Source organism: Macaca nemestrina, chromosome 11 (genome assembly GCF_043159975.1).
Source record: "Macaca nemestrina isolate mMacNem1 chromosome 11, mMacNem.hap1, whole genome shotgun sequence".
Classification (NCBI taxonomy): Eukaryota; Metazoa; Chordata; class Mammalia; order Primates; family Cercopithecidae; genus Macaca; species Macaca nemestrina.
In genome coordinates this window covers 99,208,118-99,232,559 of record NC_092135.1, presented here as the reverse complement: position 1 = coordinate 99,232,559, position 24,442 = coordinate 99,208,118, and the positions used below count along the sequence as shown (strand labels likewise).

Below are 24,442 nucleotides of genomic sequence, written 5' to 3'. Positions count from 1 at the left end.
CCTAATACTGTTTTTGCTGTATCCCAGAGGTTTTTTCAGTTTTTAGTTTTGAGACAGAGCCTCACTCTGTCAACCACGCTGGAGTGCAGTGGCACCATCTTGGCTCACTGCAACCTCTGCCTCCCAGGTTCAAGTAATTTTAGTGCCTCAGCCTCCCAAGTAGCTGAGACTGAGACTACAGGCACATACTACCACATCCAGCTAATTTTTGTATTTTTAGTAAGGATGGAGTTTCACCGTGTTGGCCAGGCTGGTTTCAAACTCCTGGTCTCAAGTGATCCCCCTGTTTGGCCTCCCAAAGTGCTAGAATTACAGGTGTGAGCCACCGCACCCCACCTATCCCAAAGGTTTTGATAACTTGTGTCATTAAAATTCAATTCAAAATTTTTTTAAAATTTCCATCTTGATTTCATTGTTTACCCCAGATAACATTCAGGAACAGATTATTTTATTTCCATGTATCTGTATAGCTTTGAAGAATCCCTTTGAAGTTGATTTTTAATTTTATTCTGCCATGGCCTGAGAAGATACTTCATATGATTTCAATTTTTAAAAATTTATTGAGACTTGTTTTGTGACCTATCATATGGCCTATCTTAGAGACTGTTCTATGTGCTGATGAGAAGAATATATATTCTATAGTTCTTGGGTAGAATGTTCTGTAAATAGCTGTTATGTCCATTTGTTCTAGCATGTTATTTAAGTCCATTATTCCTCTGTTGACTTTCTGTCTCAAAGATTTGTCTAGTGCTGTCAGTGGTACATTAAAGTACTCTACCATTACTGTGTTGCAGTCTATCTCATTTCTTAGGTCTAATAGTAATTGTTTTATGAATCTGCAAGCTCCAGTGTTAGATGCATGTAAATTTAGGATTGTAATACCTTCTTGTTGGATTGATCCTTTTATCATTATATTGACTGACTTTGTTTTGTTTTACGGTTGTTGCTTTGAAGTTTGTTTTGTCTGATATAAGAATAACTACTCCTGCTTGCTTTTGGTGTCCATTTGCATGGAATATCTTTTTCCACCCTTTTACCTTGAGTTTATTTGAATCCTTTCATGTTAGGTGAGTCTCTTGAAGAGCGCAGATATTTGGATTGTGATTTTTGTTACCCATTTTGCCATTCTGTATTTTTTTTTTTTTTTTTTTTTTTGAGACAGAGTCTCACTCCGTTGCCCAGGCTGGAGTGCAGTGGCACCATCTCGGCTCACTGCAAACTCCACCTCTCGGGTTCACGCCATTCTCCTGCCTCAGCCTCCCAAGTAGCTGGGACTGCAGGTGCCTGCCACCGCGCCCAGCTAATTTTTTTGTATTTTAGTAGAGATGGGGTTTCACCGTGGTCTTGATCTCCTGACCTTGTGATCTGCCCACCTCGACCTTCCAAAGTGCTGAGATTACAGGCGTGAGCCACGCCATACTGTATTTTTTAAGTGGAGCACTTAGGCCATTTACATTCAAAATTAATATTGAGATGTGAAGTACTGTTCTCTTCATGATGTTAATTGTTATGTATATGATTTTTCTTTTTTCATTCCTTTATTGTTTTATAGACTTTATGAGTTTTAAGCTTTCAAGAGGTTCTATTTTGGTGCATATTGGGCTTTTGTTTCAATGTTTAAAACTCCTTTTAGCCTGCCTACCTTCCTTTCCTTTCCTTTCCTTTCCTTCCCTCCCTCCCTCCCTCCCTTCTTTCTTTCTTTCTTTCGCTCTCTCTCTCTTTCTTTTTCTTTTCTTTTCTTTTCTTTTCTTTTCTTTTCTTTTCTTTTTTTTCTGACAGAGTCTGTCTCTGTTGCCCAGGTTGGAGTGCAATGGTGCAATCTTGGCTCACTGCAACCTCTGCCCCCTGGGTTAAAGAGATTTTCATGCCTCAGCCTCCCGAGTTTGTTGTTGTTGTTTTTTTTTTTTTTGTATTTTTTAGTAGAGACAGGGTTTCGCCATGTGGCCAGGCTGGTAGCATTTCTCGTAGTGTTGGTTTGCTAGTGACAAATTCCCTCAGCATTTGTTTATCTGAAAATGATTTTATTTCTCCTTCAATTATAAAACCTAGTTTTACAGGATACAAAATTCTTGGCTGACAGTTTTTCTGTTTAAGGAGAGTGAAGATAAGACCCCGATACCTTCTGGCTTGTAAGGTTTCTGCTGAGAAGTCTGCTGTTGTTCTGATAGGTTTTCCTTTATAGCTTACCTGATGCTTTTGTCTTGCTGCTCTTAGAATTATTTCCTTCACGTTGACTTTAGATAGCCTGATGACTATATGCCTTAGTGAAGATCTTTTTGCAATTAATTTCCCAGGAGTTCTTTGAGCTTCTTGGATTTGGATTTCTAGATCTCTAGCCAGGCCAGAAAGGTTTTCCTCAATTATTCCCTCACAAAAGTTTTCCAGACTTATTATTTTCTCTTCTCCCTCTGGAACACCAATTATTCTTAGGTTTGGCTATTTAACATAATCCCATATTTCTTGGAGACTTTGTTCATTTCTTTTGATTCTTTTTTCTTTATTTTTTTCTGATTGGGTTAATTTAAAAACCTGTCTTCAAGCTCTGAAATTCTTTCTTCTACTTGTTCTAGTCTATTGTTAAAGCTTTCTACTGCATTTTGTAATTCCCTAAATGTGTCTTTCATTTCCAGAAATTCTTACTGATTTTTCTTGATAATATCTATCTCTCTAGAAAAATTTTCATTCATATCCTGAACCACTTTTTAAATTTCTTTATAATAGTTTTCACCTTTCTCTGAAATCTCCTTGAGTAGCTTAATAATTGATCTTCTGAATTCTTTATCTGGTATTTTAAAGAGTTCATCTTGCTTTGGATCCATTGCTGGAGAGCTAGTGTTATCTTTTGGGGGTGTTATAGAACCTTGTTTTGTCATATTACCAGAGTTACCTTTCTGGTTCCTCCTCATTTGGGTAGATTATTTCTTCTAATTATCCTTGAATTTATGTTTGATTTGACTGTGTTTCTTTTTTTGTTTGTTTTTCAATTTCTTTTTTCCACTTAAGGATGTGACTTTAATGTTTATCATATTAATGCCTAATTTGGTTCTTGGTGCTTTCGGGGGTGAAGACTTTGTAATATTTCCTTGGTTAGAGAGAGTTTTTACATGTGGCTTTCTCAGATGCTGGTTGTAGTAGCATTGTGCCTGGTGTATTAGCAAGATCACTGTCTCCTATGGGGCTATAATGATAGAGGTGTCTTAAAGTTTATCTCATTCCCCCATGGCATGCACTTCATTTATTTATTTTTGACAGTTTTTTGTTTGTTTGTTTGTTTTTTGTTTTTGAGGCTGAGTCTCACTCTGTCACCCAGACTGGAGTGCAATGACATGATCTCACTGCAATCTCTGCCTCCTGGGTTCAAGCAATTCTTGTGCCTCAGCCTCCCGAGTAGCTGGGATTATAGGCACCCACCACCACACCCAGCTAATTTTTGTATTTTTAGTAGAGACAGGGTTTCACCACGTTGGCCAGGCTGGTCTCGAACCCTTGACCTCAAGTGATCCACCCGCCTCAGCCTCCCAAAGTGTTAGGATTACAGGCATAAGCCACTGCGCCCGAACTTTTCTCCAGTATTTTATTTGCTAGTTTGATGGTTCCAGCTTCAGGCTGGTAGGGGAGGTGTCCCTGGGTAGGAATCAGCTGTGGCTAAAGCACGTGGGTAAATGCAATACCCAATGATGGGCAGAGGTCTCAGCCTTGACAGAGGTAGCTGGAGGAGTGAGTTGCACTGAGGTCTTACTGGGAGTGAGGATTGGAGCCACCTCAGCTCCCCTGCCAGGTTAGCAGGAAAGTTCTCCCTCTCAGAAACATTCCTGTTTCAGTGCTCAGCTTTTCCAATCAGGTAGGCACCTCTTTTCATCTGCAGGAATTTTGATGTTCCAGATAGAGAGAAATTGTGACCGTCTCTCATACAAGCCTGAACCTGGAGGGTGCCTCTCCTATGGGGATGCAGTCACCCTGATGTCTTCCAGAAAGGCTGTCTATAGTGGCACTCACACTGAGCTCCTATGGGAGAAGCCCCAACTGTGCCTGCAGTAGTAGACAATGGGTTGGGGGGATATATCCCCTTCTCCAGAACCCTTCACACACACCAGGGTTGTCTGTCTGTTGGGTTAGAGCTGAAGACTTTTCCTGCTAAGCCCAGCTCAGCTGGAAAAAACTTCCCACCAGTAGAAAGATCTGGTTCTCAAGTCCTGCTATCTGGATTATTTTGTCCCACAGGGTGTTCTCTTGATGGGGTGCACTCCCTGTTCCCCTAGGATCAGGGGGATCCCACTCCTAAGGGAACAGGGTCTCTGGGTCTAGCTGCCCAGTGAAGGTACCACACTCTGAGCTGGTGCTAGGGAATATCTGCAAGGGATCCAGTGATGTAACCTCTCCTCAAGTCTCCCAACAGTGGGTAGCAGCACCAGCTCTAATGGGCGTGGCAGGGTAATAGACTCTGTGAGAGTCTTTGGTTATTGATAGCCTTAGTGTGTTGGCTTTCTCGAACACTGGTTTTAGTAGTAATGAACTGGTCCTGTGGACACACTCAGGACCTCCTGGTTAGCCAGAGTGGTGCAGGCAGTGGTGATAGCTGAGATTACACAGCCATCTTCTTCCTGGGCACATTGTTATTCTACCAGGAGATGCTATAATGGCTTGCAAAAGAGAACCAGCTGCAATAGTAGCAATAGGATTTTTGCTTGCTTTATGTTGTCCAGAGGGGTTACTCTGGTTTCTCAGGCAATGAGTGGGGCTATAAAGCTCCCAAGAGTTTCTGTCCTTTGTGTTAATCTACCAGGGCAGGTGACAGGGCAAAGCCAGATGAGGGTTGGTTCAGGTGGGTATGTGCTCTGAGTCTCCCTGTGCAGGGCAAGCAGCAGCCCCTGTGGGTGTCAAGGGGCAGGAGTGGTTCTCAGGCCACTGGGTTAATGTTCCAAAAGGCAGTGTTGCTGCATTTGCCGCACAGAAGAATTTGTGCGGAGTGGGGAGAAGCAGGTGGCTGTGAGCCCCACACAGATCCCATGCACTTGGAAAGACAGATGCACTCCCACCGTGTTCCACTGGCAGCAGCAAGCTAAGTTCCAGTTAGCCTGCACTCAGAACTTGCAACTGTCCCGAGTCATATACGTTCCCTGCAGAGATAGCAACCATAGCTTTCAGGCCAAGCCCCTCCCCGTCCACTGCAAAGCCAGGCACCTTGTTCTACACTGGCAGCTCTTGCACTCATGGCTGCAGCCCACTTTTCACTCTCCTCTACCCTGGCCCTGGCCAAGGGAGTTCATCCCCACCTAACGTTATATCATGAACCCCAGTTGGAGACTTCTTTCAACCTGCAACCACTGCCCAAACTTTTTAGTTGTCCTCCACAGGGTTCCCTGTGAGGAACAGTAAGAAATGGCTTACCTCTGTCCATGCTAGAATCTGGGAGTGCATGCAAGAATCTTCCTGCCACTGCTCCCACTTTTATATTCCACATCCCTCCCCAAGTCAGTTCCTGTGCTGAGTAGGGTTAGGGCTTTCTCCCATGGTCTGGACTTTCAGGGTCCCCAGTGGGGGTGTGTATTCCAGGAGTAATGCAGAGTGAGTCTTCCCTTTCACACTCTGGGAACTCACAGTCCTTCACCTGAATCACAGTGTAAGCTGCAGCCTTCTGCTTCCTTCAAAGGGTCTATAGATTCCTTTGGTTTTCCTATTCAGTTTCTGCATTGCTTCTTGAAAAAAGTTCAGTGTGAATCTCTACAACTATTTTGTTTTTCCAAGTGGGAGAAGTATGCTAGCAATGCCTCTAATCTGCCATTTTGGAAAAACACAAACTTCTGTCTTCTTTTGAGAAGTGTCTGTTCATGTCTTTTGCCCACTTTTTAATGGGGTTGTTTTTTGCTTGTTCGAGTGTTTAAGTTACTTATAGATTCTGGATATTAGACATTTGTCAGATGCATAGTTTGTGAATATTTTCTCCTTCTTTGTAGATTGCCTGTTTACTTTGTTGATAGTTTGGGGGTTTTTTTGTTTTGTTTTGTTTTGGGTTTTTGTTTTGTTTTGTTTTTGTTTTTTTTTACTGTGCAGAAGCTCTTTAGTTTAATTAGGTCCCACTTGTCAATTTTTGTTTTTGTTGCAGTTGCTTTGAGGACTTAGTCATAAATTCTTTCCCAAGGCCAATGTCCAGAATGGTGTTTCCTAGGTTTTCTTCTAGGATTCTTAGAGTTTGAGGTCTTACGTTTAAATCTTTAATCCATCTTGAGTTGATTTTTGTATATGGTGAAAGGTAGGGGTCCAGTTTTATTGTTCTGCATATGGCTAGTCAGCTATCCCAGCATGATTTATGAATAGGGAACTCTTTCCCCACCACTTGTTTTTGCCTACTTTGTTGAAGATCAGATGGTTGTAGGTGTGCAGCTTTATTTCTGAGTTTGCTATTCTATTCCATTGGTCTATGTATCTGTCTTTGTATCAGTACCAAGCTGTTTTGGTTACTGTAGCCTTATTTTTTTTTTCAATTTTTTTTTTATTTCCATAGGTTATTGGGGAGCAGGTGGTGTTTGGTTACATGAGTAAGTACTTTAGTGGTGATTTGTGAGATTTTGGTGCACCCATCACCCGAGCAGTATACACTGCACTCAATTTGTAGTCGTTTAGCCCTCACCCCCTTCCCACTCTTTCCCCTGAGTCCTCAAAATCCATTGTGTTATTCTTATGCCTTTGCATCCTCATAGCTTAGTTCTCACTTATGAGTGAGAACATACGATGTTTGGTTTTCCATTCCTGAGTTACTTCACTTAGAATAAGTCTCCAATCTCATCCAAGTTGTGTTGAATGGCATTAATTCATTTCTTTTTTATGGCTGAGTAGTATTCCATTTTATATATATATATATATACATATATATATATATACATATATATATATTCCATTTTATATATATATATATATATATATACACACACACACACACACACACACACACACACACACACGCACACACCACAGTTCTTTTATTCACTCATTGATTGATGGACATTTGGGTTGGTTCCACATTTTTGTTATTGTGAATTATGCTGCTATAAACATGCGTGTGTAAGTATCTTTTTCATGTAATGACTTCTTTTCCTCTGGGTAGATACCCAGTAGTGGAATTGCTGGATCAAATGGTAGTTCTACTTTTAGTTCTTTAAGGAATCTCTATGTTGCTTTCCATAGTACAACTACTATGTACACATCCATGCCAACATCTATTTTTTTTTTTATTATGGCCATTCTTGTAGGAGTAAGGTGGTATGTCATTGTGGTTTTGATTTGTATTTCCCTGATCATTAGTGATGTTAAGCACTTTTTCATATGTTTGTTGGCTAATTGTATATCTTCTTTTCAGAATTGTCTATTCATGTCCTTAGCCCACTTTTTGATGGGTTATTTGGTTTTTTTCTTGCTAATTTGTTTTAGTAGATTCTGGATATTAGTCCTTTGTCAGATGTATAGATCGTGAAGATTTTCTCCCACTCTGTGGGTTGTCTGTTTGCCCTGTTGACTGTTCCTTTTGCCATGCAAAAGCTCTTTAGTTTAATTAAGTCCCAGCCATTTATCTTTGCTTTTATTGCATTTGCTTTTGGGTTCTTGGTCACAAAATCCTTGCCTAAGCCAATGTCTAGAAGGGTTTTTCTGATGTTATCTTCTAGAATTTTTATATTTTCAGGTCTTAGATTTAAGTCCTTGATCCATCTTGCGTTGATTTTTGTGTAAGGTGAGAGATGAGAATCCAGTTTCATTCTTCTACATGTGGCTAGCCAATTATCCCAGCACCATTTGTTGAATAAGGTGTCCTTTCCCCACTTTATATTTTTGTTTGCTTAGTCAAAGATCAGTTGGCTGTAAGTATTTGGGTTTATTTCTGAGTTCACTATTCTATTCCATTGGTCTATGTGCTTTTATTTATAGTAGTACCATGCTGTTTTGGTGACTATGGCCATATAATATAGTTTGAAATCAGGTAATGTGATGTCTCCAGATTTGCTGGGTTTTTTGTTTTTTGATTTTTTGTTTGTTTTGTTTTGCTTTGCTTCATCTTGCTTTGGCTATGTGGGCTCTTTTTTGGTTCCATATGAATTTTAGGATTTTTTTTTCTAGTTCTGTGAAAAACAATGGTGGTATTTTGATGGGAATTGCGTTAAATTTGTAGATTGCTTTTGGCAGTATGATCTTTTTCACAATATTAATTCTACCCATCAATGTGCAGGGGATGTGTTTCCATTTGTTTGTGTCATCTATGATTTCTTTCAGCAGTGTTTTATAGTTTTCCTTGTAGAGGTCTTGCACCTCCTTGGTTAGGTATATTCCTAAAAATTTTATTTTTCTGTTGCAGCTATTGTAAAAGGGGTTGAGTTCTTGATTTGATTTTCAACTTAGTCACTGTCAGTGTATAGCAGAGCTACTGATTTGTGCATATTAATTTTGTATCTGGAAACTTTACTGAATTCTTTTATCAGTTCTAGGAGCTTTTTGGAGGAACCTTTAGGGTTTTGTAGGTATACAATTATATCATCAGCAAACAGCAACAGTTTGACTTCCTCTTTACTGATTTGGGTGCCCTTTATTTCTCTTGTCTGATTGCTCTGGCTAGGATTTCCAGTACTATGTTGAAGAGGAGTGGTGAGAGTGGGCATCCTTGTCTTGTTCCAGTCCTCAGTGGGAATGCTTCCAACTTTTCCCCATTCAGTATGGTGTTGGCTGTGGGTTTGTCATAGATGGCTTTTATTACAAGGTATGGCCCTCATGTGCCAATTTTGCTGAGAGTTTTAATCATAAAGCAATGCTGAATTTTGTCAAATGCTTTTTCTGCATCTATTGAAATGATCATGTGATTTTTCATTCTTTTTATGTTGTGTATCACATTTATTGACTTGAGTATATTAAGCTTAAATCCCTGGTATGAAACCCACTTGATTGTGGTGGATTGTCTTTTTGATAGGTTGTTGGATTCAGTTAGCCAGTATTTTGTTAAGGATTTTTGCATCTATGTTCATCAAGGATATTGGTCTGTAGTTTTCTTTTTTGGTTATGTCTTTTCCTGGTTTTAGTATGATACTGGCTTCATAGAATGATTTAGGGAAGATTTCCTCTTTCTCTGTTTTGTGGAATAGTGTCAATGGGATTGGTACCAATCCTTCTTTGAATGTCTGGTGGAATTCTGCTTGAATCCATTTGGTTCTGTACTTTTTTTGTTGTTGGTAATTTTTTTATTATCATTCCAATCTCACTGCTTGTTATTGGTCTGTTCAGAGTATCTAATTCTTCCTGATTTAAGCTAGGAGGGTTGTATCTTTCCAGGAATTTATCCATCTCCTCTAGGTTTTCTAGTTTATGTACATAAAGGTGTTCATAGTATCCTTGAATGATCTCTTGTACTTTGTGGTGTCAGTTGTAATATCTCCCTTTTCGTTTCTAATTAAGCGTATGTGGATTTTTTTCTCTTCTTGGTTAATCTTGCTAATGATCTATCAATTTTATTTATCTTTTCAAAGAACCAGCTTTTTGTTTCATGTATCTTTTGTATTTTTTATTTGTTTGTTAGTTTGTTTGATTTCATTCAGTTCTGCTCTGATCTTGGTTATTTCCTTTCTTCTGTTGGGTTTGTGTTTGGTTTGTTCCTGCTTCTCTAGTTCCTTGAGGTGTGACTTTAGGTTGTCTCTTTTTGCTCTTTCAGACTTTTTGATATAAGTGTTTAGGACTATTAGCTTTCCTCTTTGCACTGCCTTTGCTGTATCCCAGAGGTTTTGATAGGTTTTATGTCACTGTTGTCTTTCAGTTTGAAGAATTTTTTTTAATTTCCTTATTGGTTTCATTGTTGGCCCAATACTCATTCAGGAGCAAATTACTTAATTTCCATGTATTTGCATGGTTTTGAACATTCCTTTTGAAGTTGATTGCCAGTTTTATTCCACTGTGGTCTGAGAGAGTGCTTGAAATAATTTCAATTTTAAATTTATTGAGGGTTGTTTTGTGGCCTATCATATGGTCTATCTTGGAGAAAGTTGCATGTGCTGTTGAATAGAATGTATATTCTGTGGTTGTTGGATAGAATGTTCTATAAATATCCCTTAAGTCCATTTGTTCCAGGGTATATTTTAAATCCATTGTTTATTTGTTAACTTTGTCTTGTTGATCCGTCTAGTGCTGTCAGTGGAGTAATGAAGTCCCCCACTATTATTGTGTTGCTGTCTATCTCATTTTTTAGGTCTAGGAGTAATTGTTTTATAAATTTGGGAGCTCCAGTGTTAGGTGCATATATATTTAGGACTGTGATATTTTCCTGTTGGACAAGGCCTTTTACCATTATATAATGTCCCTCTTTGTCTTTTTTGACTGCTGTTGCTTTAAAGTTTGTTTTGTCTGACATAAGAATAGCTACTCCTGCTCACTTTTGGTGTCCATTTGCATGGAATGTCTTTTTCCACCCCTTTACCTTAAGTTTATGTGAGTTCTTATGTGTTAGGTGAGTCTCCTGAAGGCAGCAGATAGTTGATTGGTGAATTCTTACCCATTCGGCAATTCTGTAGCTTTGAAGTAGAGCATTTAGGCCATTTATATTCAATGTTAGTATTGAGACGTGAGGTACCATTCCATTCATTGTAATATTTGTTGCCTGTATACCTTGGTTTTCTGTGTGTATGGTTTTTTTAATTTTGTTTTTGTGTTTTTGTGTGTGTGTGTGTGTGTTTTTTGTTTGTTTGTTTGTTTTTATATTATAGGTCCTGTGAGATTTATGCTTTAAAGAGGTTCTGTTTTGGTGTGTTTCCAGGATTTGTTTCAAGATTTGGAGCTCCTTTTAGCAGCTTTTGTAGTGTTGCTTTGGTAGTGGCAAATTCTTTTAGCATTTGCTTGTCTGAAAAAGACTGTATCTTTCCTTCATTTATGAAGCTTAGTTTTGCTGGATACAAAATTCTTGGCTCGTAATTGTTTTGTTTAAGGAGATTGAAGATAGGGCCCCAATCCTTTCTTGCTTATAAGGTTTCTGCTGAGAAATCTGCTGTTAGTCTGATAGGTTTTCCTTTACAGGTTACCTGGTGCTTTTGCCTCACAGCTCTTAAGATTCTTTCCTTCGTCTTAACTTTAGATAATCTGATGACAATGCGCCTAGGCTATGATCTTTTTGTGATGAATTTCCCAGGTGTTCTTTGAGCTTCTTGTATTTGGATATCTAGGTCTCTAACAAGGGTGGGGTAGTTTCCCTCAATTATTGCCCAAATATGTTTCCAAACTTTTAGATTTCTCTTCTTCCTCAGGAACACCAATTATTTTTAGGTTTGCTCATTTAACATAATCCTAGACTTCTTGGAGGCTTTGTTCATATTTTAGTATTGTTTTTTCTTTGCCTTTGTTGGATGGGGTTAATTCAAAAACCTTGTCTTCAGGCTCTGAATTTCTTTTTTCTGCTTGTTCGATTCTATTGCTGAGACTTTCCAGAGCATTTTGAATTTCTATAAGTGCATCCATTGTTTCCTAAAGTTTTTATTGTTTTTTATTTATGCTATTTCATTGAAGATTTATCCCCTCATTTCTCGTATCATTTATTTGATTTCCTTAAATTGGTCTTTGCCTTTCTCTGGTGCCTCCTTGATGAGCTTAATAACTGACCTTCTGAATTCTTTTTCAGGTAGATCAGGGGTTTCTTCTTGGTTTAGATCCACTGCTGGTGAGCTAATGTGATTTTGTGGGGGATGTTAAAGAACCTTGTTTTGTCATATTACCAGAGTTGGTTTTCTGGTTCCTTCTCATTTGGGTAGGTTCTGTCAGAAGGAAGGTCTAGGCCTCAAGGCTGTTGTTCAAATTCTTTTGTCCTATGAGGTGTTCTCTTGATGTAGTACTCTACCCCTTTTCCTAGGGATGTGGCTTCCTGAGACCTCAAGCTGTAGTGATTGTTATCTCTTTTTAGGATCTAGACACCCAGCAGGCCTACTAGGTTCCAGGCTGGTACTGGGGGTTGTCTGCACAGAGTCCTGTGATGTGAAGCATCTGTGGGTCTCTCAGCTGTGGATACCAGCACCTGCTCTGGTAGGGGTAGCAGGGGAGTGAGATGGACTCTGTGAGGTTGCTTAGTTTTGGTCATTTAATGCACTGCTTTTGTGCTGGTTGGCCTCCTGCCAGGAGGTGGCACTTTCAAGAGAGCACCAGCTGTAGTAGTATGGGGAGGATCAGGTAGTTGGTGGGGCCCTAGAACTCCCAAGAGTATATGCCCTTTGTCTTCAGCTACCAGGGTGGGTAGGAAAGGACCATCAGGTCGGGACAGGGCTAGGCATGTCTGAGCTCAGACTCTCCTTGGGCGGGTCTTGCTGCAGCTGCTATGGGGGATGGAGGTGTGGTTCCCAGGTAAATGGAATTATGTTCCCAGGAGGATTATGGCTACCTCTGCTGTGTCATGCAGGTTGTCAGGGAAGTGGGGGAAAACTGGGAGTCACAGACTTCACCCAGCTTTCATGAAACCCAGAAGATTGATCTTACTTGCACCATGCCCCCAACCCAGTAGCACCAAGTCTGTCTCCAGGCAGTGGGCAAACAGGGCCGAGAACTTGCCCCAGGCTACCAGCCTCCAGCAACTAGTGCTTTTGTGTTTCCCTGCCTGTGGGGTCTGCACACCAGATTCATGCCTTCCCCCAAATTCTGGCCAGGAGATTTCCTATTCAGTTGGAATTGTTACAAAGTTCAGCTGGAGTTTTCCTTCTACCTGTGATCTTTTCCGAGTTCCTCTGGCAGTCCTCCCCAGGTAGCCCTGTGAGACAAGTCAGAAATGGCTTCCCTGGGAACCCAGAGAGCCCACAGGGCTTTTCCCACTACTTCCTCTAACCCTGTATTTCACTTGGTTCTCTAAATTGACTCAGCTCCAGAAAAGGTCAGAACCTTCTCTCATGATCTAGACCTTCAGGTTCCCCAGTAAGGTTGTGTGTTTGGAGGTGAACAATCCCCCTTTCCTACTTCCACAGTTTGGACACTGACAGTATTTGGGGCATCTCCCGGGTCCTGCAGGAGCAATCTACTTCCTTCAGAGGGCCTGTGGATTCTCTTGACTTTCCTGAATTATTCCTGCAGTAGTTCTGGAGCAAAAGTTCATGATGCAAGACCACATGCTGCTCTGTCCATCCGAGTGGGAGCTGCAATCTAGTCCTGCCTCCCGTCCACCATCTCTGTAGCCTTGTATTAATAGTATAGTTTGAAGTCAGGTAATGAGATGCCTTCAGCTTTGTTCTTTTTGCCTAGGATTGCTTTGGCTATTTAGGCTCTTTTTTGTTCCATATGAATTTTACAATAATTTTTTCTAATTTTGTGAAAAATGATGCTGGTAGTTTGACAGGAATAGCATTTAATCTCTTAATTGCTTTAAGCAGTGTGGCCATCTTAATGATATTGACTCTTCCAATCCATCAGCATGGAATGTTTTTCCATTTGTTTGTGTTGTCTCTGATTTCTTTCAGCAGCATTTTGTAGTTCTCCTTTTACCTCCTTGGTTAGCTGTATTTTTAGGTATTTTATTCTTTTTGTGTCTATTTTGAATGGGATTACATTCTTGATTTGACTCTCAGCTTGGACATTATTGGTGTATAGAAATGCTATTGATTTTTTGTTCATTGATTTTGTATCCTGAAACTTTACTGAACTTGTTATCAGTTCCAGGAGCATTTTGACAGATTCTTTAGAGTTTTCTAGGTATGGAATTATATTATCAGTGAACAGAAAAAAAATTTGACTTCTTCTTTTCCTATTTGAATGCCTTTTATTTCTTTCTCTTGACTAATGGCTCTGGCTAGTACTTCCAGTGCTATGTTGAATAGGAGTGGTGAGAGTGGGCATCCTTGTCTTGTGCTAGTTCTCAAGGGGAATGCTTCCAGCTTTTACCCATTCAGTAGGATGTTGGCTGTGGGTTTGTCATAGATGGTTCTTATTATTTTGAAGTATGTTTTTTTGATAACCTAATTTGCTGAGAGTTTTTATCATGAAGGGATGTTGGATTTTATCAAAGGTTTTTTCCATGTCTATTGAGATGATCATATGGGTTTTCTTTCTAACTCTGTTTATGTGGTGAATCACATTTATGGATCCACATATGTTGAACCAACCTTGCATTGTGAGAATGAAGCCTACTTGATCATGGTGAATTAACTTTTTTTTTTTTTTTTTTTTTTTTTGAGACAGTGTCTTATTCTGTCACATGGGTTGGAGGGCAGTGGCACAATCACAGCTCACTGAAGCCTCAACCTCCTGGGCTGGAGTGATCCTCACACCTCAGCCTCCTAAAGAGCTGGGACTACTGCATAGAGCTATTTTTTATTTTTTCTGTAGAGATGGGGTCTCATCATGTTGCTCAAACTCCTGGACTCAAGCAATTCTCCTGATTCAACCTCCCATAGTGCTGGGATCACAGGTATGAGCCACGATGCCTGACCATGAATTAACTTTTTCATGTGTAGCTGGATTCAGTTTGCAAGTATTTTGTTGAGCATTTTTTCAGTCTATCTTCATAAGGATGTTGGCCTGTAGGCCTGTAGTTTCTTTTTTTGTCTTTGCCAGGTTTTGGTATCAGGATAATGCTGGCTTCATAGAATAAGATAGGGAGGAGTCTCTCTTCCTCATTTTTTTGGAATAGTTTCAGTAGAATTGGTACCAGCTCTTCTTTGTACTTCTGGTAGATTTTGGCTGTGAATCTTTCTGGTCCCAGAATTTGTTTTTGTGTGTGTGTGTCTTAGGTTTTTTTATTACTGATTCAATTTCAAAACTCAATATTGTCTATTTGGGGTTTCAGTTGCTTCTTGATTCAATCTTTGGAGGTTGTATTTCCAGAAATTTATCCATTTCCTGTAGATTTTCTTGTTTGTATGCATACAGATGTTCATGGTGGTCTCTGAGGAACTTTTGTATTTCTGTGGGATTGGTTTTAATGTCACGTTTGTCCTTTCTGAATGTGCTTATTTGGATCATCCTTTTTTTCTTTGTTAATGTAGCTAGCATGCTATTGGTCTTGCACATCCTTTCAAAGATCCAACTTTTTGTTTCATTGGTTCTTTGTATGGATTTTTGAATCTTGATTCCATTCAGTTCTGTTCTGATCTTAGTTATTTCTTTTCTTCTCCTAGCTTTGAGGTTAGTTTGTTCTTGTTTTGGAATGAACATTTTTAAGCCCTTTAATATATTTGGCCAAATTGCCATCCAAAAAGAATGTATCACTCCGCACTGCCAAAAGCAAAGCATGGAGTGCTCACATCATCTTAGAATAAAACCCATCCATTTAATCAGCTCATTTGATGAAGGCCTAGGAAAATAAAGTTAGGGCATGATTCTTACTAGGTAGATGAAGAGAGTTAAGAGATGGCCAGCGGGGTGGGAAAGGACTGAAGCCTCAAGCCTTCTTCCTATTTAATTGTGAAGTATAGTGACCAACTAGTTCTAGTTTGCCTGAGACTTTCCAGGTTTTAGCACTGAGAGTCCAGAGTCCCAGGAAACCCCTAAGTGTCAGACAGACAAGGACACTTGGTCACTCTATCAAAAGTTAAACACCAGTACCTGGAGTTCTATTTAACACTTACAGTTTCAGTTTTGAGCCTGTGTCTAAAACTCATTTTTTAAAATACTCCTTGGTATATTCAGGGAAAACATCATAGAGAACAGCCTAACATGTGTGAGTGGTAAATAGAATAGGTCAGGTGTGAATCCTTCTGCTAACCTGAAAAAGAAGGCAGTCAGCATCCTTGGACCCTGCGAGCAGCATCCAGGTCCAGGGTCTTCCCCCTTCTAGGGTTCCATGTTCTTGAAGTCTGAGCCAAGCAACAGTATTCGTATTGGATTAGGCTTATTTAACCTCAACCACAAAAGAAAGTTAGATTTGCTGAAAAAAAAGCAGACATTCTCTGAAAAACATCCCCTTATTTTGTAAGTGTTCAAATTAACTAGGCATTTCCTTTCTTCTTCTTCTTTTTTTTTTTTTTTTTTTTTTTTTTTTTTTGAGACAGAGTCTCATTCTGTCAACAGGCTGGTGCAGTGGCATGATCTCGGCTCACTGCAACCTCTGCCTTCTAGGTTCAAGCGATTCTTCTGCCTCAGCCTCCCAAGTAGTTGGGACTACAGGTGCGTGCCACCACGTCCAGCTAATTTTTGTATTTTTAGTAGAGATGGGATTTCACCATGTTGGCCAGGATGGTCTCGACCTCTTGACCTCGTGATCTGCATGCCTCTGCCCTCCAAAGTGCTAGGATTACAGGTGTGAGCCACTGCGCCCGGCCTCCTTTCTTCTTGTGCTATTGAAGAGGGATTTGTGATTCAGGGGGAACTGACATATGATTCTTCAACATGGAGAACTCCACCTGTCTTCAAAGGAAGCTCAGTTCTAGTGGGGAAAACACTGTGCATAGTTTGCCCTTGACCTTTGGGTTCCACAAGCTCTCTGTTGGGCTGGGCTGGAATTTACTTCCCACTAGTCACCCATGGAGGACCCACTCAGTGAGGGCCCCAGGTAAGGGAAGATACACAGAACATGGTGCTGGGCCCTGGCCACTGTGCAGTGCCAAGAGAAGTCCTCCCTGAGTTGAGTTTTACAGCCTCTCCAGATCACCTTCATTTTAGGACTCTTTTCTTCATGATGCCTTTGTACCTCCCCAGGACAGTATTTATGATGAAATGGAAGAGAAGTGGTCAAAACAGAAGGCAAAATGGAAGAAGGATGAGAAGTTGGAGCGAGAAAATATCCTGCTACAGCAAAGTGAGTACAGAAACTCTAGCTTTTTTTTTTTTTTTTTTTTTTAAATGACAAATGCATTAAAAAACTGCCATGAAGTCTGGTCTTGACTTGAGGAAGGTGGCCTTGGGCTTACCAAGGATGATGGGCCACATGCTAGATACCTGAATGGAAGGTGCCCAGAGTTTTCATGAAAGCAAAATGACAACAAGGGTAGGGTCTTTTTTGAAGTTCAGGCATCTGATCTAAGAGAGTCTAAGCCTATACCTTCTGAAACTCATTAGGTCCAAGTTTGCCCATGATGGCTGGAACAAATGCTAGAATCCCTGTAGGGAGTGCAGACATTATCTAGAAACAGATGAACTCAAAGTTCCAAGAGTTCTTTAATTAGAATGTGAAATGTTCACTCGCATGTGGGTGGGGGGCAGATAGGAACAACACAATCCATTATACTAAGAGCTTCTATATTCCCACATCTTCCAGAAGGAATTCACACTTGGTAAATATTTTTAATATTTCCAACAACACAGAGCTTGCATCATACAAAGTACTCTATAGGTGTACCCCCGATCTCCACTGAACTTGTTCATAAAAGGAAAAAAGAAGAGAATTTGTGGAGACTACTCCAGGCCTAGAAGACTAGTCGAGGTAGGAGTGGGACCTCTACAGACCTATTCTGCATTCCACGCCAACCACATTCATTTCAGATTTAGTTGATTTTAACAAATTACTCATTTAAATGCAGATACTACATGGGAAAATTAATTCACATTCTGGTAGGCACTCTGGACTGCCAGAAAGTAATATGAAGACCCTGGAGTAAGGCTGGGGAACGGGATGGGGAGCTGCTTCTGTTTGGGACTTTACCTAGAATTTTAGTGCAATAGAACCCAAGTCATATCCCAGATTCTAGCTACTCATAATGACTCTCTTCCCATGTTGCCAAAGTCTAAGTAAAGATGTAACCACCAGTTTTGGAAGACCAGAATTTAGCTGCTCACCATCCAGCTCATTCAGAGGCTTACCCTGTCAGACCAGACACTCCCTGTCCTTCCCCAGAATTGCAACACTGAAGAAATCTGTTTCCCTTCGCCCCTCCTTCCTCCTGTTTGATACTGGGGCTCTACTGGCAGGTTTCCTTGCAGTTGTCCCGGCATCATTCTTTAAAAATACTTTCCTTTCCCCATTGAGTTGCCTTAGTGTCTGAACACTAAGTTGAAGCCTACCTCTACCCCAGCACTAAGTACAGGATGAATTTTATTGCTGGCAAAGTAATGTTAGCCAAGAACTTTACTTTAAGATAAGGATATCCATGATAACATAGTGGTTACGTCAGCAGAGGGAATGGACAAAATAAAAAGCAACAGATTCAAAATAAACTACACACAAAAGAACCAGAGATGTTGGTGGTAAATCCCATATGACTAATGTGATTGAGGACAACCACTATGCTCACCTCACCCTCAAGCACCTCCAGGTGAGTGTCAGAGGCTGAACAACAGGCTGCAATGACCTTGAGTCTGGAATTGCTTTTCTCTTTAGATATTCTGGGTTTCTCATTGCACCTGCTTTTCCCATCTTTATACATATATGTGCTTTCCTGTCACTTCCACAGAAAAAAAGATGACCAAAAAATTCGAATTGGAGTCAGAAGAAGAAGAGAAGAAAATAAATGAATCCTGCGGCACTGTCTTTGAGAACTTCATTCAAGAGAAGGAGGTAACTCAGCCCAAACCACCTTGGTGACTGAATGTGTAGTCCAGGTGATACATCCAAATCCCCAGGTGTGCCTCCATAATTAGGTGATCTTTTTGTCTTTCTGGGCATAATCCTCCTCTCCCAGCTTTCTGGAAATGTATGCAAACAGACTGACAGTCTTGCTGTCCTTTAGCTAGACAATCTTCCCACAGGCTAGACAGTCTTATCAAAGGGTTCTTAGAACAAAAATTATAATTAACTGGAAATAACAGAATGCTAAACATGCAGAAACTGAAAATCCTTATTTTGCCAAAATCCCATCTCTGAATATCCTTTTCATTCTTCACTGTAGCTATTATAGCTCTAGTGCTATTACTGGGCTCTAGGACAGGTACAGGTTTAACTTTATAGGAACTTGCCAAAACTATTTTCCAAAGTAGTTGTACCATTTTATTCTAGCATCTTAAATAAATTGGGATTCTAGTTGCTCTACATCCTTCACAACAATTAGTTTTGCCAATCTTTTAATTTTGGCCATTCCAGTGGGCATGAAGTGGTACTTCATTATGGTTTTCGTTTCCCTGATGACTATGTTGGGCATTTTTCATATGCTTATTGGTCCATTCAAATATCTTCTTCCATAAAGTGCCTGCTCAAGTCTTTTCCCATTTGAAAAAGTAGGAGGTGCTTATATTTTTATTTTTGATATGTAGGAGTACTTTTTATATTGTGGATACAACTTTTTTTGTCAGATATACATTTTGTAAATATTGTCTCTCAGCCTATGGTTTGCCTCTTCATTTTGTTAATGATATATTTTGATATAGAGAAGCTTTAAATTTTGATGAAAGGCAATGATCTTTTTTTTACTTTTATGGTTACAGATTTTTGTGTCCTGTCTATAAAATTGTTGCCTATTCCAACGTCATGGAGATATTCTATTTTTTTAGAAGCCTTAAAATTTTAGCTTTTATGATTCTATGATCCATTTTGAATAATTTTTGTGTAGGAAGTGAAGTGTAAGAGTCATGGGTCATTTTTGTCTTATGGATATTCAGTTGACCCGGCATCATTCTTTAAAAATACTTTCCTTTCCCCATTGAGTTGCCTTAGTGTCTGATACAGTTTGGATTTGTGTCCCTGCCCAAATTCGTGTCAAATTGTAATCTCCATTGTTGGAGAAGGGGCCTGGTGGGAAGTGATGGAATGATGGGGACAGATTCTCCCCCTTTCTGTTTTCATGAGAGTAAGTGAGTTCTCAAAAGATCAGATTGTAGCACCTCCCCCTTCTCTCTCTTTATTTTGCTCCAGCTATGCAAGACAGGCCTCCTTCCTCTTTACCTTCTGCCATGATTGTAATATCCCTGAGGCCTCCCCAGCCATGCTTGCGGAAATATGAGCCAATTAAACTTCTTTTCTTTCTTCTTTTTATTAACTTTTTTTATTTATTATACTTTAAGTTCTAGGGTACATGTGCACAACGTGCAGGTTTGTTACATATGTATACATCTGCCATGTTGGTGTGCTGCACCCATTAACTCCTCATTTACATTAGGTATATCTCCTAATGCTATCCTTCCCCCTACCCCCACCGCATGACTGGCCCTGGTGTGTGGTGTTCCCCACCCTGTATCCAAGTGTTCTCATTGTTCAGTTCCCACCTATGAGTGAGAACATGTGGTGTTTGGTTTTCTGTCCTTGCGATAGTTTGCTCAGAATGATGGTTTCCAGCTTCATCCATGTGTCTACAAAGGACATAAACTCATCCTTTCTTACGGCTGCATAGTATTCCATGGTGTATATGTGCCACATTTTCTTAATCCAGTCTATCATTGATGGACATTTGGGTTGGTTCCAAGTTTTGCTATTGTGAATAGTGTCACAATAAACATACCTGTGCATGTGTCTTTATAGCAGCATGATTTATGATCCTTTGGGTATATACCCAGTAATGGGATGGCTGAGTCAAATGGTATTTCTAGTTCTAGATTCTTGAGGAATGGCCACACTGTCTTCCACAATGGTTGAACTAGTTTACAGTCCCACTAACAGTATAAAAGTGTTCATATTTCTCCACATCCTCTCCAGCACCTGTTGTTTCCTGACTTTTTAATGATCACCATTCTAACTAGTATGAGATAGTCTCTCATTGTGGTTTTGGTTTGCATTTCTCTGATGGCCAGTGTTGATGAGCATTTTTTCATGTGCCATGTGCCTGTTGGCTGCATAAATGTCTTCTTTTGAGAAGTGTCTGTTCATATCCTTTGCCCACTTTTTGATGGGGTTGTTTAATTTTTTTCTTGTAAATTTGTTTAAGTTCTTTATAGATTCTGGATATTAGCCCTTTGTCAGATGGGTAGATTGCAAAAATTTTCTCCCATTCTGTAGGTTGCCTGTTCATTCTGATGGTAGTTTCTTGTGCTTTGCAGAAGGTCTTTAGTTTAACTAGATCCCATTTTTCAATTTTGGCTTTTGTTGCCATTGCTTTTGGTGTTTTAGACATGAAGTCCTTGCCCATGCCTGTGGCCTGAACGGTATTGCCTAGGTTTTCTTCTAGGGTTTTTATGGTTTTAGGTCTGACATTTAAGTCTTTAATCCATCTTGAATTAATTTTTGTATAAGGTGTGAAGAAGGGATCCAGTTTCAGTTTTCTACATATGACTAGCCACTTTTCCCAGCACCATTTATTAAATAGGGAATCCTTTCCCCCATTTCTTGTTTTTGTCAGGTTTGTCAAAGATCAGATGGTTGTAGATGTGTGGTATTATTTCTGAGGGCTCTATTCTGTTCCATTGGTCTATATCTCTGTTTTGGTATCAGTACTATGCTGTTTTGATTACTGTACCTTGTAGTATAGTTTGATGTCAGGTAGCGTGATGCCTCCAGCTTTGTTCTTTTGGCTTAAGATTGTCTTGGCAATGTGGGCTCTTTTTTGATTCCATATGAACTTTACAGTAGTTTTTTGCCATTCTGTGAAGAAAGTCATTGGTAGCTTGATGGGGATGACATTGAATCCATAAATTACCTTGGGCAGTATGGCCATTTTCACAATATTGATTCTTCTTATCCATGAGCATGGAATATTCTTCCATTTGCTTGTGCCCTCTTATTTCGTTGAGCAGTGGTTTGTAGTTCTCCTTGAAGAGGTCCTTCACATCCCTTGTAAGTTGGATTCCTAGGTATTTTACTTTCTTTGAAGCAGTTGTGAATGGGAGTTCACTCATGATTTGGCTCTCTGTTTGTCTGTTATTGGTGTATAGGAATGCTTATGATTTTTGCACATTGATTTTGTATGCTGAGACTTTGCTGAAGTTGCTTATCAGCTTAAGGAGATTTGGGGCTGAAGTTGCTTATCAGCTTAAGGAGATTTGGGGCTGTCTAAATATACAATCATGTCATCTGCAAACAGGGACAGTTTGACTTCATCTTCTCCTAATTGAATACCCTTTCTTTCTTTCTCCTGCCTGATTGCCCTGGCCAGAACTTCCAACACTGTGTTGAATAGGAGTGGTGAGAGAGGGCATCCCTGTCTTGTGCCAGTTTTCAAAGGGAATGCTTCCAGTTTTTGCCCATTCAGTATGATATTGGCTGTGGGTTTGTCATAAATAGCCCCCATTATTTTGAGATACATCCCATCAATACCTAATTTATTGAGAGTTTTTAGCATGAAGTGCTGTTGAATTTTGTCAAAGACCTTTTCTGCATCTATTGAGATAATCATGTGGTTTTTGTCTTTGATTCTGTTTATATGATGGATTACATTCATTGATTTGTGTATGTTGAACCAGCCTTGCATCCCAGGGATGAAGCCCACTTGATCATGGTGGATAAGCTTTTTGATGTGCTGCTGGATTCAGTTTGCCAGTATTTTGTTGAGGATTTTTGCATCGATGTTAATCAGGGATATTGGTCTAAAATCCTCTTTTTTTTCTTGTGTCTCTGCCAGGGTTTGGTATCAGGAATGTATTGGCCCCATAAAATGAGTTAGGGAGGATTCCCTCTTTTTCTTTTGATTGGAATAGTTTTAAAAGGAATGGTACCAGTTCCTCTTTGTACCTCTGGTAGAATTCGGCTGTGAATCTGTCTGGTCCTGGACTTTTTTTGGGTGGCAGGCTCTTAATTATTTCCTCAATTTCAGGGCCTGTTATTGGTCTATTCAGGGATTCAACTTCTTCCTTGTTTAGTCTTGGAAGGGTGTATGTGTCCAGGAATTTATCCATTTCTTCTAGATTTTCTAGTTTATTTGCATAGAGGTGTTTATAGTATTCTCTGATGGTAGTTTGTATCTCTGTTGGATTGGTGATGATATCCCCTTTATCATTTTTAATTGCCTCTATTTGATTCTTCTCTCTTCTCTTGCTAGTAGTCTTGCTAGTAGTCTATCAATTTTGTTGATCTTTTCAAAAAACCAGCTCCTGGATTCATTGATTTTTTGAATTTTTTTTGTGTGTGTGTGTCTCTCTCTCTCTCCTTGCATTCTGCTCTGATCTTAGTTATTTCTTGCCTTCCGCTAGCTTTTGAATGTGTTTGCTCTTGCTTCTCTAGATCTTTTCATTGTGATGTTAGGGTGTCAATTTTAGATCTTTCCTGCTTTCTCTTGTGGGCATTTAGTGCTGTAAATTTCCCTCTACACACTGCTTTAAATGTGTCCCAGAGATTCTGGTATGTTGTGTCTTTGTTCTCATTGGTTTCAAAGAACATCTTTATTTCTGCCTTCATTTCGTTATGAACCCAGTAGTCACTCAGGAGCAGGTTGTTCAGTTTCCATGTAGTTGAGCGGTTTTGAGTGAGTTTCTTAATCCTGAGTTCTAATTTGATTGCACTGTGGTCTGAGAGACAGTTTGTTATAATTTGTGTTATTTTACATTTGCTGAAGAGTGCTTTACTTCCAACTATGTGGTCAATTTTGGAATAAGTGGAATGTGGTTCTGAGAAGAATAAATATTCTGTTGATTTGGGGTGGAGAGTTCTGTAGATGTCTATTAGGTGTGCTTGGTGCAGAGCTGAGTTCAATTCCTGGATATCCTGTTAACTTTCTGTCTCATTGATCTGTCTAATGTTGACAGTGGGGTGTTAAAGTCTCCCATTATTATTGTGTGGGAGTCTAAGTCTCTTTGTAGGTCTCTAAGGACTTGCTTTATGAATCTGGGTGCTCCTGTATTGGGTGTATATATATTTAGGATAGTTAGCTCTTCTTGTTGAATTGATCCCTTTACCATTAAGTAATGGCCTTCTTTGTCTCTTTTGATCTTTGTTGGTTTAAAGTCTGTTTTATCAGAGACTAGGATTGCAACCCCTGCCTTTTTTTGTTTTCCGTTTGCTTGGTAGATCTTCCTCCATCCCTTTATTTTGAGCCTATGTGTGTCTCTGCACGTGAGATGGGTCTCTTGAAGGCAGCACACTGAGGGGTCTTGACTCTTTATCCAATTTGCCAGTCTGTGTCTTTTAATTGGAGCATTTAGCCCATTTACATTTAAGGTTAATATTGTTATGTATGAATTTGATCCTGTCGTTATGATGTTAGCTGCTTATTTTGCTCATTAGTTGATGCAGTTTCTTCCTAGCATCAATGGTCTTTACTATTTGGCATGTTTTTGCAGTGGCTGGTACCAGTTGTTCCTTTCCATGTTTAGTGCTTCCTTCAGGAGCTCTTGTAAGGCAGGCTTGGTGGTGACAAAATCTCTCAGCATTTGCTTGTCTATAAAGGATTTTATTTCTCCTTTACTTATAAAGCTTAGTTTGGCTGGATATGAAATTCTGGGTTGAAAATTCTTTTCTTTAAGAATGTTGAATATTGGCACCCACTCTCTTCTGGCTTGCAGGGTTTCTGCTGAGAGATCCGCCATTAGTCTGATGGGCTTCCCTTTGTGGGTAACCCGACCTTTCTCTCTGGCTGCCCTTAACATTTTTTCCTTCATTTCAACTTTGGTGAATCTGACAATTTTGTGTCTTAGAGCTGCTCTTCTTGAGGAGTATCTTTGTGGTGTACTCTGTATTTCCTGAATTTGAATGTTGGCCTGCCTTGCTAGGTTGGGAAAGTTCTCCTGG

General features: G+C 39.8%; 1 protein-coding gene across 2 annotated transcripts in view; it reads left to right on the top strand.

Annotated features, from left to right (window-relative positions):
- FLACC1 (flagellum associated containing coiled-coil domains 1) overlaps positions 1-24,442 on the top strand; it is a 63,516-nt gene that overhangs the window by 31,730 nt on the left and 7,344 nt on the right. For both annotated transcript variants that reach the window (XM_011718076.2, XM_071073182.1), the window contains exons 10-11: positions 16,621-16,720; positions 18,312-18,415. In XM_011718076.2, coding sequence (XP_011716378.1) covers positions 16,621-16,720; positions 18,312-18,415 — 204 coding nt within the window. The remainder of the gene's footprint in view (positions 1-16,620; positions 16,721-18,311; positions 18,416-24,442) is intronic.